Source organism: Typopeltis vanoorti, chromosome 15 (genome assembly GCF_054136105.1).
Source record: "Typopeltis vanoorti isolate ZY-2024b chromosome 15, IOZ_Tvanoo_1.0, whole genome shotgun sequence".
NCBI lineage: Eukaryota > Metazoa > Arthropoda > Arachnida > Uropygi > Thelyphonidae > Typopeltis > Typopeltis vanoorti.
In genome coordinates this window covers 109702634-109719467 of record NC_143563.1, presented here as the reverse complement: position 1 = coordinate 109719467, position 16834 = coordinate 109702634, and the positions used below count along the sequence as shown (strand labels likewise).

The 16834-nt window shown below is 36.0% G+C and overlaps 1 protein-coding gene across 2 annotated transcripts in view; it reads right to left on the bottom strand.

The window, feature by feature from the left end:
* Fs(2)Ket (Importin subunit beta Fs(2)Ket) overlaps positions 1 to 16834 on the bottom strand; it is a 302779-nt gene that overhangs the window by 204534 nt on the left and 81411 nt on the right. For both annotated transcript variants that reach the window (XM_090405664.1, XM_090405665.1), the window contains exons 5-7: positions 12510 to 12722; positions 12313 to 12402; positions 7043 to 7153 (exon numbers count right to left, since the gene is read on the bottom strand). In XM_090405664.1, the coding sequence (XP_090261790.1) occupies positions 7043 to 7153; positions 12313 to 12402; positions 12510 to 12722 (414 nt within the window). The remainder of the gene's footprint in view (positions 1 to 7042; positions 7154 to 12312; positions 12403 to 12509; positions 12723 to 16834) is intronic.

Below are 16834 nucleotides of genomic sequence, written 5' to 3'. Positions count from 1 at the left end.
TTTCTCCCTTTTTGTTTCGAAGGATACAGAATTGTTTTTGCTTATATATACCTGAGGTCTCTTTCATCTTTTTGTGTAGATTAAGATTGTCATGTTTTTCCTGTAGAATTTCTATTTCTTTACATTTTTCATTCATCCAGATTTCTTTTGCTTTTTTGATCTTGTGTTTAATAATATCATTAATAGCAATATCATTACACAATTAAAACAAGCACATTCTGTGTTCACGCAACCCTAACACACTATTTAGTACTACACAATACATTCTAAACAAATACAAGAACAACTGCTTCTCCCAGCACAGCTAACTTCAGAATTTTACCTTACACAAATATAACATATACAGTTCTGCTACTCTAATCTTTAGAAAAGCAAAACTTAAACATCCTTGTCCTTTGACCAGGATGTTTAATATGAGTCTCAGAACAGGGAAGATTTTGCAGGAATGTATGGTAATTCAATTGCGCAAGGATGGTACAAAGACCGATGTATCCAACTATCGAACAATTAGTATCTCAGGAGTGGTGGTGAAGATTTGGGAAAAATTGGTTAGGGTCTGCATTCAGAAATGGGTTGACAGTGAATCTCTACTTTGCAATGAACAACATGAGTTTACTAAGGGAAGGTCATGTTTTAGCAACTTGCTCACATTCTATCACAATGTTACCACTGAGCTAGACAAGGGGAATGGATACACCATGATACATTTGTATTTTGCTAAGGCTTTTGACAGAATACAGCATGATAGACTGTTGCATAAATTGGAGAAAATGGATTTGGGTTATGCAATATTAGCATGGTTAATAGGATGGCTGACTGACAGATATCAAAAAGTGGTATATGGAGGATCTGAGTCTGCAAGGTTTAAGGTAACAAGTGGTGTACCACAAGGAATAGTGCTTGGTCCACTGTTATTCAATCTGTACATTAATGATAATGGGAAGGATTTGACAAGCGACATACAGCAATTTGCTGATGATGCAGATAGGTAGGGTAATCAAAAATGCTGCTGATATGCAGTCTTTGTAGAATAATTTGAACAGGCTGGAATTGTCGGCATGGGAACACAGGTGTCAGTTCAATGTCAGTAAATGTAAAGTCATGCACCTTGGCATGATTAGATATACAATGTCGTAATATATTGGTGGGATTAGGCTAGCAGAAATTAATGAGGTTAGGGATCTTGAAGTGTTAATAGATAGGAAGTTGAAGTTCAGGGGCCATGTGGCAAAAATTGCAAATACAACTCAAAAGATAATTGCAATGCTGAAACGATCGTTCACTTGTAAAAATAAGGATGTTATTTTGCCTCTATTGTGTGCAGGTCTGGTCTCCTTGTTTCCGTTGTGATTCTGATATATTGGAGAGAGTACAAAGGAAAGTGTTAAAAATGATATCAGGATTGTGGAATACTGATTATGAAGACAGATCAAGAATTTGTAGACTGCAAACAAGAAAGGGGGGGTGATATGATAGACTTACAAACTTCTGAAAGAGTCATACAGGATTTCAGTTGATAGAATTTTTCAATTTATGTAGGGTGGAGAAAGGACTAGAGGGTATCCTTCGAAGCTGAGAGGGCTAGATTTTTCTCTCAGATGGTAGTGTGTGATTGCAATGGATTACCTTTGGATGTTGTGAGTGCAAGCAGTGTGAATGAATTCAAGACTAAGTATGACAGCTGGTGTGTGTAGTATGTGGCCTCCCGCGATGAGTCTGACTCCCTGGAGATCTCTCTTAATAATAATAACAACAATAATAAAAAATTTACCACAGACACTTGCATAACATATATATACACACACACACACACACACACAATTCTTAGATATCTATATTCCAAGAAACATCGGTATGATGTGTTTATTCACAGTTCTTTCTCTATATGAATAGTCCCTTTCCATGAAAAAGTTTCTATCGGAACATCTCGAACCTTTGCCTTGACCATGAATACTTTCTTGTGTGGACGTTTCTATACTCTGTATACCACAGCGATTGCTTTTCGCATGAGTAGCAAACAACATCCTTCCTGCCTTCTTTCTTCCTCAGCTGGTGACTGCCTGTTGACTACACTAGTGGGCCTATAGGGAACCTTTGATTTTGCTTTCGATGTTTATCCATAGGAAACAATGGTGGACTTGCCTCGGAGACTACCAGGAAGGCTTTGGGGAGGCACTGTCAACAAAGCTCTGATGATAGATCATCAGGGTCATGAGGTACGAACTACCAAACCTCCAGCCACGTGCACCGAGTCGTCGCCATTTTTGCTCTCTTCCCATACCACCAAATAGGAACTAAAAACCAGCCTAGATTGCCATTTTCTCCCCTTTCAGCCCCTTAAAATCACAGACACTCGCTCCGGAGTGTCTGTGATTACCCTTTAATGCGATGTCATCACTCTGGTCCTCTTTTGTCAAATGTCTTTGTTTTCGGTGCTTAATTTGTTCGCAATTTGTTGCGAACCTTTCTGACATATTTTTTTACTGACTCACTCTGTTAATAAGGGGTAATCCCTTTCCTCTATTTTTAAACACAATAGCTAAACAGGTAATATCTAACATATTTTACAAAGTAGTTAATTTACATTCAAACAACATTTATACATATTACTCTCTGTATTATTTAGATTTGAAACCCTTGTAAAATTGAGCTCGACAAGTTAATTTAGTTAACTTATCGTGCGAGATTTTACAGTATGCCATAGAATAACTTAGTTGCAAGTTTACAAATCCATCTTTTTCCAAATGCATATTTGGATAATCGAATGAAATCTTATTAAACTGATGTTCTCTTATTTAGTTCGAAATTTTATAAGGAGACAATTAGTCAATTATCATCATCAGAATATTGTCTATAATCATGTAATCAATGAAACTGTTCAGTTTATACAGGAAGTAGAACAGCAGCTAGGTAGGAAATAAAATGTATCTTTTAATAAGCATTCCTGAATTTTTCCCCATTCCTCTAAAAATTGTGACTTCAGCAGTTTCATTCTGCATTTACCATTACTTACTTTTTCCAGGCACACCTGGGAAAAGAGTAGCAAGGCTATATACTAAATGATCAACACATTACTGCTAAATAGCGAACACATCATCTAGTGTACTATCCATTATGTAGTTTTTGGAATAACCGTTTTAAACTTGTATCATTGTAAAGCAGAGATGTTAGTGTCTACATGATGCCCAACACAGTCCTAAAAATGTCATTGTCACATTCAAGAAGAATTTTTTACTAAGTAATTTAAGGAAATTACAACGTCACTAGGATATACATTAAAATAAATTTTAATATACTTCAATATTTCAGCAACGTCACGTTGCCATTTTCAAGAAACTTAAAAACAAGACATGTACATGCACAGGCACAACATGTACACGTACAGGCACAACAAACAGTAAATGAGAAAGAAGCAGGAAGCTATTATTTCTCCTAAAGTCCTGATGGTGCCCCCTAGCTAGCAGTGTTGGTATTCTTGGGCGATTGGGCTGAAGGTCTTCTGATGTAGTTTTCCCAAATTTGAGACAGTCTCATGCAGCCAAATTTGTTGAGGTTCAGATTGTTTCTTAGGGCTGAAGCTGATTCCATGAAAAGCCTTTCATACTTGTATTTACTATGGTGTACTATCGTGGCTTTCTTCCACCATATGCAATGGCAGATATCCAGTGCATGGTCAGCAAGACCAGAGTGGCTGTACTGGTGAAACCGGATGTAGTCCTTGTGTTCTGAAATTCTGATATTGGCTGTCCTGCCTGTTTGGCCAAAGTAGGACAGCTTACAGCTGCAAGGGACCTGGTATACACCAGGTAGGTCTTTAGTGGAGCGGATAAGGAATGCCAATTTTTTATATGGTCTGTAACAAGAAGTTAAGTCATGTTTTTTTAGGATTTTTGTAATTTTTTCCGAGGTGCCTCGGATATAGGGTATGGTGATGGAGTGTGTCTAAGAAAGGAAGGCAGTTGTTTTTTTCTTCTTCCAAGGTGAATTTGATTCTGGGGTGTTGGTTGTTTACATGTGTTAGGAAGGAGAGGAGTGCATCGGAGCCATGTGGCCAAATAGCGAACACATCATCAACATGAAGCCAAATGGTTGGTTTTTGTGGGGCAGAGGTTAAGGCTTTCTCTTCAAAAGTCTCCATATAAAAGTTGGCCAAGGGTGAGGAGAGTGGAGAACCCATGGCTGTCCCCTCTATTTGTTTGTAGAATTTTCCTTGCCAAACAAAATAGCCAGAGTTCATTGTGAACTGAAAAAGGGCTGTGATATTGGGAGGAATTTAGCTTGGATTAGCTCTAAGGATTCTTTGAGTGGGACATTTGTGAATAAGGAGGAGACATCAAAACTGGCCATTATGTCAGTGTGTTTGAGTGTAATGTTTACTATGCTTGCTTTGAAGTGGGCCGAGTTTTTTTATGTGTAAAGGTATGTCGCCAGTATAGTGTGAGAGAGCTTTGGCCAAATGTTTAGCTTTCTATGTGGGGGAATCAATGCCATCCACTATGGGACGTAATAGCACATTTTCCTTATGTATTTTTGGGAGTCCATAAATACGGGGGGGGGGGGGGGGGAAATGGTTTTAATTTGTTAGTGATTTCCACAGGCCAAGAAGTGACCTTCTTAAGGAGCCTGTGGAGTTTTCTAATTTGTGAGTTGGTGGGATTGTACTCAATAGGAAGGTAAGTAGCCCGATCTAACAATAAAGCTTTCAGCTTACCTGTGTAATCCTTTGGTTAAGCAATACTGTGGCATTCCCTTTATCAGCTTTGGTGATTATTATTTTCTTGTTTTTCTTTAATTCCAGTAGAGATTTAATTTCCTTGCTGGGCATGTTGGCTTTTGGTGGTTTAGCTTTGGTCAGAACTCAAGCTACATCCAGTCTAATATCGTTGGCGACGTGGTTTGGAAGATGTTGTATCCCGCATTCAATTCTTATCATAATATCTTCAGCAGGTATTCTTCTGGGTGCAATGGCGAAGTTGTGGCCACGTGCGAAGGCGTCGAGTGCTTCAGGTTTTACACTAATTGCTGAAAGGTTGACTACCGTTTCTGTAGGAAGTTGTGGTTTCAAGATCGAGTTCTTTTTTAAATTTTCAAATTTTTTGATGTGTCGACTCGTACTTTTTTAAATTCTTTCTCCACTGCAGTGCACGAGATGTCGTATAAAATAGACCAAATTTCGTGGCTTAAGGTGCTTGAAAAGTCATCTTCGAGTGCCTGTATAGCGGCGAGTCGTGGAAATTTGGTCTCTGAGTAAGGTTTGGCTGGCATGGCTATAAATACAAAGCGCCTTTTGCGAAGAGAAAAGGTGCTTGAATTTCACACAGGAATTACCTGGTTATCCCGGCAGCATTTTAGGAAGGCGAGACGATTCAATTGTCTTGATAGCTTTAATTTCATTTTACCATAATGGTGTGCTTTCCGTGCGATATCATCTCCTTGGATTATCGTAATTCTCGTGGAAAGGGTTAGACATTGGTTACGCATTTTTTACTAAGTAATTTAAGGAAATTACAACATCACTAGGATATACATTAAAATAAATTTTAATATACTTCAATATTTCGGCAACGTCACGTTGCCATTTTCAAGAAACTTAAAAACAAGACACGTGCATGCAGGCACAACAAACAGTAAACGAGGAAGAAGCAGGAAGCTATTATTTCTCCTAAAGTCCTGATGGTGCCCCCCTTGCAGGCAATGTTGGTATTCTTGGGCGATTGGGCTGAAGGTCTTCTGATGTAGGCTTCCCAAATTTGAGGCAGTCTCATGAAGCCAAATTTGATGAGGTTTGGATTGTTTCTTAAGGCTGAAGCTGATCGAAAGCCACGATAGTACACCGTAGTAAATAGAAGTATGAAAGGCTTTTCATGGAATCAGCTTCAGCCCTAAGAAACAATTCAAACCTCAACAAATTTGGCTGCATGAGACTGTCTCAAATTTGGGAAAACTACATCAGAAGACCTTCAGCCCAATCGCCCAAGAATACCAACACTGCCCACTAGGGGGCACCATCAGGACTTTAGGAGAAATAATAGCTTCCTGCTTCTTCCTCATTTACTGTTTGTTGTGCCTGTGCGCACGTGTCTTGTTTTTAAGTTCCTTGAAAATGGCAACGTGATGTTGCCGAAATATTGAAGTATATTAAAATTTATTTTAATGTATATCCTAGTGACGTTGTAATTTCCTTAAATTACTTAGTAAAAAATGCATAACCAACGTCTAAGCCTTTCCACGAGAATTCAAGAAGAATGCAAAAGGAAATCAATAGTTTTGAGTTTAAACATGGTTTTAAGCCATATCAAACTTTCAATAAGCGATGTGAACACTAACAACAACTGATGATATTCAAACTCTAGAGGTTCTGACGTTATCACTGAGGAATGTATATGACAGACTGCTGCTTATGCTGGCTCATTCTCCAAAGAGTTTCATTCAGCCTGATGGTTTAATACCTACTGGCTAATAACAGAACCACCAACATGAAGATATAAGCAGAGGATTTATTGCTACAGATTTCCCAGACTTCACAAAATATATCAAACATGTAACAACTTGAAAATCAGGTCTGAATGTACTATACTTCTAAAATTTGGCACAGTTAGCTAATACAAAGTAGTATGCGCTATCTTAGCTATTTTAAAAAGTGTCATAGCCACCCCTTTAGGCAAAGTTTTGGTTTTTTACCATACCAAACTGTGCTGTGCACTGCACCTCTAAAAGCACCATGAACTACCATATGATCATATATATCAGTGACAGTTTCTCTGAAAAATAAGATAGTTCATATTAAAAAGTAAAAAACTCCTCACAATCCCCCCCCCCATTCAACATTATTAAGTGTAAACATTGTTGAGATCACCAGTGGTAATTTTTGGTGACTTCAACTAGTATAAAATAGTTAAAACAACTGATTCAACAAAAAATAAAAATCACCCCTGTATATTTATGAACAGAGAAAGTGATAATTTTTTTTTGAATTTTATAAAATGAACACCAGGTATAAAATTACTTCATAAATGTACAAAAATTATCTATTAGTACATACCTCAGAAGCTTCAATATCCAGATCTACTTCTTCATCACAGACATTAGACCAGAATTCAATTCCTTGTAATGATACCTCATCAATGTCACTTTTCATTGCTTCCATTGTAATCTAATGCATTTAAAAGTTCAGGTTAAACAGCATATGAAATAAATTATCTTAACAAAAAACATTACATATAATTAAAACTACAAAAAAAAAAGAGCAAAATTTTATATATAATTTTTATTTTAAATATATAAAGATCATACACAATTTACAGACAGCAGAATATGCACATAAGATTAATCATCCAATCATTTGGCAGTAATGAAGTTTCAAAGAAGCATGGCTGTGACATGTCATCAAGCCTAACGTATTTCTAATCTACAAATCTAATAAGACTGCAGTATCATTTATGCATTCCAAGTTAAACAACGAGGTACTACCTCCACAAGATGAGAGGAAATGAATATTTGCTGCAAGATCATTTGACCAAATTGATCAAAAAAAATTATATATAGAAATTTAAAATATCCAATGAAAGCTAAAAGCATACTGGCATTAGTTCTCATGCTTTTTTTTTTTTTTTTTTTTTAAATCAAGAAGTCAGGACAAACAAGTTAGCACTGGAAAAAGAAAAAAAAAAACTGCTCCACCCCTCCTCCATATCATTTTTTGATATCTGTCAATAAGCCATCCTCATATCCACACCAATATTTTATAATCCGATCCCATATTCTCCACTTAAGTAATATACAGGATATCATGAAATACATAATTAAGGTTACATTATTAATAGGAAATTGACAATTTTCTATATTAATCCATTATTTGTCATTTCTCCAGTACTGTCAGACTGACTCTTGTACAATTTTTAAGACAACTCACTGTATCAATCCATCTAGATCTGATATTTGCTGTTATATTGGCATCAAAGATTTGTTTTGCTAACCTTTCTTCTCTTATTGTGTTTAACAGAAAAAAACACAACATATTAGCTGTTCACAACACACCCTTGGATAATAGCAATGTCAAATTTGTTTTGAATATGACTCTGCCCATGTTACCATCTGATCACTCTCCTAATTTTTCTAGGATCTCTAGTCTTGTTTCATTTCCAACAAAAATGTAAAATCTATATATTAAAACCGTTTTTTTTTTAATATCAATTTTTACATAATCCAAAATCCTGCTCTACAGAACAAACATGGAACATTTTCACATCACCTCAGGCCTCTAATAAGATAGGCAGTAGTCTACACAATATGATGAAATTCATCTTCCAATTGAACACAACGAGTCATACAGCATGCATATAATGTGTCTTGGTTGCAGCTGCCCTGTAGGAGGAAACACTGAGTTTAGAAACAAGGGAATAGATGTATAATTAATTCATTTTAAAATAATAAATAAATAAAAATATACAAAAATTAAAGATCACCTTAAAGAGTCCGAAATGATGGTTGCCTTTCATGTAGTTTTATTGTTTATAAATATACCATTCAAGAAACTCTACAACTTTTACAAATAGAGTTTTCTGTTAGCATCATCAACTTATTCAAGTTTACTGTCGATGCTAGCTATTTCACTTGGCATAATAAATTATTTCAGCAGATCACAGGTACTGCAATGGGTAGTTCTATATCACTGGCTTTGAATGATTATTTCATGGAGCATTTAGAGAACCAGATTTCTAACACCATTTCTCTTTGACCTCACATTCGGCTACATTTTGTGGTTGACATCTTTTCAATTTGGTCTCACTCTGTAACAGAACTAACTACTTCAGTTTCTGAATAAAATTAACTCTTACATACTAACATTAAGTTTACTATTGAACATGAATCCAACAACAATCTTCCCTTTTTGGATACATGAATATATTGCAACTCTGCTGATAATATTGCATTTTTCTGTTTACAAGAAGACAGCCTTTACAGGCAGACATATCCAGGCATCTTCACATAACCACCCTTCACAAAAAATAGGTATTATCAAAAGCCTTGTACTCTGAGCACACACAATTTGTTCTTCTGACTCTCTTCTATTAGAAGAATTAAATAAAACTTACTCTATTACTTAACAAATACAGTGAGACTTTGATACAGAAAATATTTGATAATTATCATCCCTCTTCCAGACTGCAATCTGATGCTAAAAGGATCAGCATACCCTACTTTATAGCAACATCTGAATAAATAGCAAGGACCCTTTGCAGATATAATTTTTACACCACCTTCAAACCAGCCTGGAAGTCGTCACCTTTCTTACTACCTATCAAAGATACATTATCACCTTCATCCTTACCTGGTGTTTATCAAACTCTGTTCTTGTCATCTTTGCTACTTTGGACAAACTAGCCTTTCTGCTATTATTAGAGTCGAAAAACATCAATATTTTTGGATTCTGAAAGTTTAGGCCTTGCTTCTCATGCCATCAACACTAGACACAGAGTTCACTGGAACCATACCACGATGTCATGTGGAGGCTTAATGGATTTTTTATAACACTCAAAAAGAATTAAAATAGAATTTAATACTTCCTATATTTCGTCCTAGTCACTAGGACATCTACAGGGATTACAAAAACAATTAATGTAACATGCACACACAAATCTTACAATACTAAGCCCAACCACGTGGGTGACACTAAAGTCTTATCTAGGTGGAGCGCCCTCTAAGGGCGGTAGTAGGTGGCCTGGAATGCAAGGTGGGACCTCTGGTGATGAGTGTTTCCCAAATCTTCAGAAGCTTAATGCAACTGCATTTATTAAGATTTGGTTGGTTTCTGAGAGCTGCTGCTGCGTCTAAGAAAAGTCTCTCTTTCTTGAATTTGCTGTGGTGAAGCATGGTAGTTTTCTTCCATGATACTCTGTGGGTGGTGTCCAAAACATGGTCAGCCAAGCCTGAATGGCCACAGTTGTGTTTACAGATGTAAGACTTGTGTTCCTCCAGGCAGATGGATGCTGATCTGCCTGTCTGTCCAAAGTACGCCAGCTTACAGGAACAGGGTACTTTGTAAACTTTTGTTGCTTCTAAGAAAAGTCTCTCTTTTTTGAATTTGCTGTGGTGAAGCATGGTAGTTTTCTTCCATGATACTCTGTGGGTGGTGTCCAAAACATGGTCAGCCAAGCCTGAATGGCCATAGTTGTGTTTACAGATGTAAGACGTGTTCCTCCAGGCAGATGGATGCTGATCTGCCTGTCTGTCCAAAGTACGCCAGCTTACAGGAACAGGGTACTTTGTAAACTCCAGGCAGCGAGAGAGGAGGGAGCTGATCTTTCATAGAACGGATAAGGGTAGCAAGTTTGCGGTAGGGCTTATATGCTGTGTGTAGGTTGTACTTTTTTAGTATCTTGGCTATTTTTTCAGATGTGCCACGGATGTAGGGTATGGTGATGGCATTTTTAAAATCTTGTTGACAAGAAGGATGGGGAATGGGGGAGGAGCTGATTATTTTTTTGATACTGTGTTCTTTGTAGCCATTGGAGAGGAAAGTGTTGTGTATGTGATTAAGCTCAGTAGTAAGGGCGGTTCCACTGGAACAAAGATTGTGGGCTCTCTTGGTAAGAGTTTTGATGATGCCATATTGTTGTGAGGGGTGGTGGTGGGAGTTTGTGAATATATCTGCCTGTGTGTGGGTTTTCTGTATACAGTGAAGCCAAGTGTATCATTACGCAGGCGTGTGACTAAGGTGTCTAGGAAGGGTAAACAATTGTTCTTTTCCTTTTCCACAGTAAACTGGATTCTTGGATGTAGGCTATTGAGATGACTGAGGAAGGAGTCTAATGTGTCTGGGCCAAATAGAGAACACATCATCTACATATCTTAGCCAGATAGAAGGTTTGAGTGGGGCTGAGTCTATGGCTCGTTTTTTGAAATCTTCCATATAGAAATTGGCGCGGGGGGGGGGGGATGAGAGGAGGGGAACCCATGGCGGTTCCCTCTATCTGCTTGTAGATTTTGTTCTTCCAAGAGAAATAACCAGAGTTAATGGCAAAGGAAAAGAGATCTAAGATGTCAGAGGGAAAAACGTTTTCTAAGAGAGATAATTGTCAGTTAAGGGAATATTGGTAAACAAAGAGGAGATATCAAAGCTTACCAATATGTCTGCATTATTCAAGGTTAAATTTTCTGTGAGGGCTTTAAAGTGGGTTGAGTTTTTTTATATAGGATTTGTGTGTGCATGTTACATTAATTGTTTTTGTAATCCCCGTAGATGTCCTAGTGACTAGGACGAAATATAGGAAGTATTAAATTCTATTTTAATTCTTTTTGAGTGTTGTAAAAAATCCATTAAGCCTCCAACATGATGTCCTCACAGCACTTAAGCCTCTACACACAAAGACATATCACGATGCCACATTACAGTAGGTTCAAATTTAATAGTCTATATTTTAAATTGTGTGAAGCCCTATGCCACCATCCTAATCTTAACAAGACAGACTGCATACCTTTTCTAAGTTTTAGGAAGTAATTGCTGTTTATTGTTTATAATTTTTTATATTTGTATTTATTATTTAAAACTTAATTAATTATACATCTATTCCGACATCCCTGAACTCAGCGTTTCTCCCTACTGGACAGCTGCAGCCGAGACGCATGATATTATATACATGCAGTATGACTCATTCTTGTATTCAGAATTTAAATGTTACCAGATTTTCTGTCTTCTCCCTGAAAGAAGCTCGTATCATATTTTAACAAAATATATAGGAGTAATACATTATATTTATTTTTCTCTTACATGTGCTGTTATTCAAAAAAAATTAATATTTTACTCAATAGTAACTAAGGCATTCAAAAATATATCTGTAAGTGCTTCACCTAATTTACAACTTTCCTAACTTAAATAAGTATGAACGTAACTTATCTTTAACCCTTGAAAATGTCTCAGTTACTGTTAGACATAATATTAGATTAATTTTTTTTTGTACCTCTATGTTATTAAATAAACTATTCCAGCTCTTTAATATGTATAACCAAGACAAATATCTAAATAAGTGCATCAATATTTTTATGCACATCTAAGAAATGTAATTGATTTCCAATCAAATCAGTTAATTCTTAGATTTTCTTTTCTTAAATTTGAGTCTTTCCATAATCTCCCTGCCCAGTAATGGCCTCATTCCATATTTAAGGATAAATGTTTGAAATTATTTGCTATTAAATCATTTAACAATCTAATTCTATTTTGTATAGGTAAAAAATTCTGCTCCTGCGATTTGAATATCGAAACAAATTATTCAAAACTTAAAATGACAAATTTTTATAGTATAAAATACTTACTGCAAATAGTGCTGGTCCCATGTAATGCTCCATATACTGATAATAAAGAGACATGATTTTTACCAAACACTGCAATGCAGCTACTCGTACCTTTAAAAAAAACAAAATTATTAATTAAAATGTATAATCAATGATTATATTAAAAAATTTAATTTTGGTAGCTAATCCTAAATAGTAAGCTACTAGAGTAAACCTACTTGTATATTAGATGATTGAGTGGCTTCACATACTACTTGCATAATGAAGTGCCTTTCGGATACTTTTTCAAAATTTGCTTTTGTAAATTCTAGAGAATTGAGCAGAGCATTGGTTGCAGCAAGTTTAACATGATCACTGGGTTCATCCTTACGCATACCATGAACAATAGCTGTTAGAATATCATTTGACTGAGTGACCAGCACCTCAGGATCCTAAAAACAACATTTAAAATAAAAATTAAAAATAAGTGAAAAAAAAAAAAAAAAAAAAGAGAGAAAATATGATCAAGTTAAACATTTAACTCATTTTAGTTACTATTCTATGAACACAGTCCAATATGCCCTTAGGCATGAAGGCTTCTTCCAGGATTATAACGGACATCTGACATCGTGCTCAAGTTATACAAAAAAAAAAAGTACTACTTGACAGATATAGCCATTCTTCCCAAGCTAGAATACTATTCAAGTTAAAAGTGAACTCCAAAATTAGTTTATGATAAAATGATCATTTTGCAGCTAAGCCAGCTATTTTTCAAAACAGATGACTTGATGGTTCATAAGGTGCTAGCTTTCTGCTCTGGTCTGCTGAATATACATGTTCAGGGAATTATTTTTCTGTATTGCAAAGGTTGCAAATAAAACTGAATGTGAGAATTACAGAGGTATTACCCTACTGAGTGTTCCTAGTAAGATTTATGCAAGTATACTTGAGAAACAGTTGAGGATTGTGTAAGGGAAGCTTGGTGAAGAACAAGCTGGATTCAGGTCAAATAGAAGCTGTCAGGATCAGATTTTCACTTTACGACAGATAATTGAGAAATCATGGGAATATAAGAAAGATCTGTATTAAAATTTTGCAGATCTGGAAAAGGCATATGGGAGGTGCCAAGAGAAAAGCTATTCAAAACGCTACAGTTATATGGTATAAGTGGGGCATTATATCAAGCAATACTTAGTCTTTATTTGAGTTGTAAGTCAGCAGTTAGAATTGAAGGAAGTACAGGAAGATGGTTTGATGTTAAATCTGGTGTCAGACAAGGATGTACATTATCCCCCTCTGTTATTCATTATCTATATGGATCACATTATGAAAGAAAGTGGTATTAAACCTGATATCAAAATTGGAGATGTTAATCTCAGCTCTTAACTTCATGCAGGTGATATTATACTCCTAAATAAATCCAGTACAACTCTGGAAGATATTCTGACTAAATTGAATAACTGTCATAATAGATATGGTAGGAAGGTCAGCAATAACAAGTTCTATTCCATTCCACTGAATGGAATAGAACTATTCCATTCAGTGAATGGAATAGTTCTCCATTCACTGAATTGTGAATGGAGAACCTATAGAACAAGCAAAACATTTTAGCTATTTAGGCATGATATTTTAATGAAGACGGTAAATTAAATATGGAAATGGACAACAGAATCAACAAAGACAGTATGGTAAGAAGTTGACTGAATAAATTTATATGGCATGAGAGAGAAATTGGTCAAAACACTAAATTAGCTGCATATAAGACAGTGTTAGAAATAAAACACTTGACGAAAGGGCTAGAGACCACAGATATGAGAGTCCTATGAAAGATTAAGGACGAGAACAGATAGCACAAATCGTGTGGAAAGGCTTATGTGTTCGTCGCACATGTTGAGTGGATTTTAACGGTATAGATGCGAAGCACAGATATAAGAAAATAACTATTTATTGACTTATGGCAATATCATATTAAAAACGAGGATATTAGAAAAGAACGATATTGTTAATATCCAGGAATGTGTGAGCAGAGCTAATCTCACGTTGTATGGTCACTTATGGGAGAGGAGAGATTAGCAAAACAGATGTTCTCTGCCAGGTTAGCAGGAAAAACTCACAGGAAGACCAAGATATAAGTGGATTGATACAGTAAAAAGTGTCTTAGAAGAAGACAGAAATATAAGATCTGATAACGGAGTCTTGATAGGTAACAGATTGATTTCGAGGAAAATTGTAGATAGGAAATTAGTGATAATGTAAGTTTTTCATGTAGTATCATATCCTGTACATTCCTTGAGGGTACATGTCTGGAATTTGATGATGATGACAAAGGTTGCGGTACATAGGATTTTTTCAAATTCCAACTATTACGAGTTGGACTGGCCTTACTTCAAGCATAATCATTTCTGACATAGAACTGCTGTGTACTCTTTACTTCACACCTATTATAAGTCAACTTGACACTAATTTTGTCACAATGGAATTCAACTAATAAGAGTAGGATATGCATGTATAATTTTATCTTCAGGGCACTCAAGTGTACCAAGAACTAACTGCAATGAGGTAAACTAAAATAAATGCCCTCTAGACAATGGTAATTATGCTTATTTTGTACCCAGTGATGGATATGCAGAATGTTGGAAAGTTGAGAGAGAGAATTATTGTAGTATATGTTCTCAAAATGTATAATTTCTTTACTTGCAACACATAACCTAAATGTTTTCTTGATGATTTCTCAGTTACTGCTACGTCATAGGGCATCAGTGGTCCCGCTTGTCTGTCAACCTTTTGGAACCATTTTGAATTCAGAAAACCTACCAATATGGTTAATGCATGTGCAGTCGTAACATTTTATTAAGTTATGATGTTTTTAATATTTTTACCCTCAACATTTATTGACAATGGCACAGAAGAGTGACTTTTTTACAAGTAATTCCAGATAAGTGTTAGAACTGAAAATGTGTGAAAATTATTACAATCACCATCATCATCAAATTCCTGCCATGTACCCACAAGGGGTGTACGGGATATGATAGTACTACATGAAAAAATTATATCGTTACTAACTTCCTATCTACAATTTTCCTCCAAATCAGTCTGTTACTTGTCAAGACTCCAACATTATCACATCTTATATTTCTATCGTCTAAGGCACTTTGTACCGTATCAATCCACCTATATCTTGGTCTTCCTCTGGGTCGTTTTCCTGCCAACCTGGCAGAGAACACTTGTTTTGCTAATCTTTCTTCACCCATTCTATTTAAGTGACCATACCACCTGAGATTAGCTCTGCTAACGCATTCCTGGATGCTGACAATGTCAAGTTCTTTCCTAATATCCTCGTTTTTAATATGATATTGCCATTGATGCCATCTGTTCACGCCTCTAATCTTTCTCAGGACTCTCATATCTGCATTCTCTAGTCTTTGGTCAAGTGTTTTACTTCTGACCTAGCTCTCAGATCCATAAGTTAAAACTGGTTTGAACACAGTCTTGTATACAGCTAATTTAGTGTTCCAACTAATTTCTCTTATTCCATATGAATTTATTCAATTGACTTCCCACCATACCAGCTTTGCTGATTCTGTTGTCGATTTCCATATTTAATTTACCATCTTCACTAAAAATCGTGCCTAAGTAGCTGAAATGTTTTACTTGTTCCACAGGTTCTCCATTCACAACACAGTTGACATTTTCAATGATTCTGCTTATTTTCATTGTCTTTGTCTTTTTATTGCTGACCTTCATACCATATCTATTACAACAGCTATTCAATTTAATCAGAGAATCTTGCAGACTTGTAGCGGATTTATTTAGAAGTACAACATCATCAGCATAAAGCAAAGAGCTGACATTAACATCTCCAATTTTGATATTATATTTAATACCACTTTCTTTCATAATGTGATCCATATAGATAATGAATAACAGAGGATAATGTACATCCTTGTCTCACACCAGATTTAACATTAAACCATCTTCCTGTACTTTCTTCAATTCTAAATACTGACTTACAACTCACTGATATAATGCCCCATTGACACCATATAACTGCAGCGTATTGAATAGCTTCTCTCTTGGCACCTTGTCGTATGCCTTTTCCAAATTGACAAAATTTAAATACAGATCTTTCTTATATTCCCACGCTTTCTCAATTATCTGTCGTAAAGTGAAGATCTGATCCTGACAGCCTCTATTTGGCCTGAATCCAGCTTGTTCTTCACCCAGCTTTTTTTCCACAATTCTTCTCAACCGTTTCTCATGTCATAGATCTTGCCAGGAACACTCAGTAGGGAAATACTTCTGTAATTCTCACATTCAGTTTTATTTCCCTTTTTATATATGGGTACTATGAGAGCTCTACTCCAATCATCGGGAATTCGTCCCTCTGTCCAGTCTTTCTGAACTATGCAGTGCAGCCACTGTAAGACTTTTATACCACCATACTTCAGCATTGTTGATCGAATATCATCTACTCCTGCTGCCTTTCCACATTTCAAACCTTTGATGGCTTTTTCTACTTCAAGTATGGATATGTATTCCTGACTGCATGCCTGGTCAGTGTTTT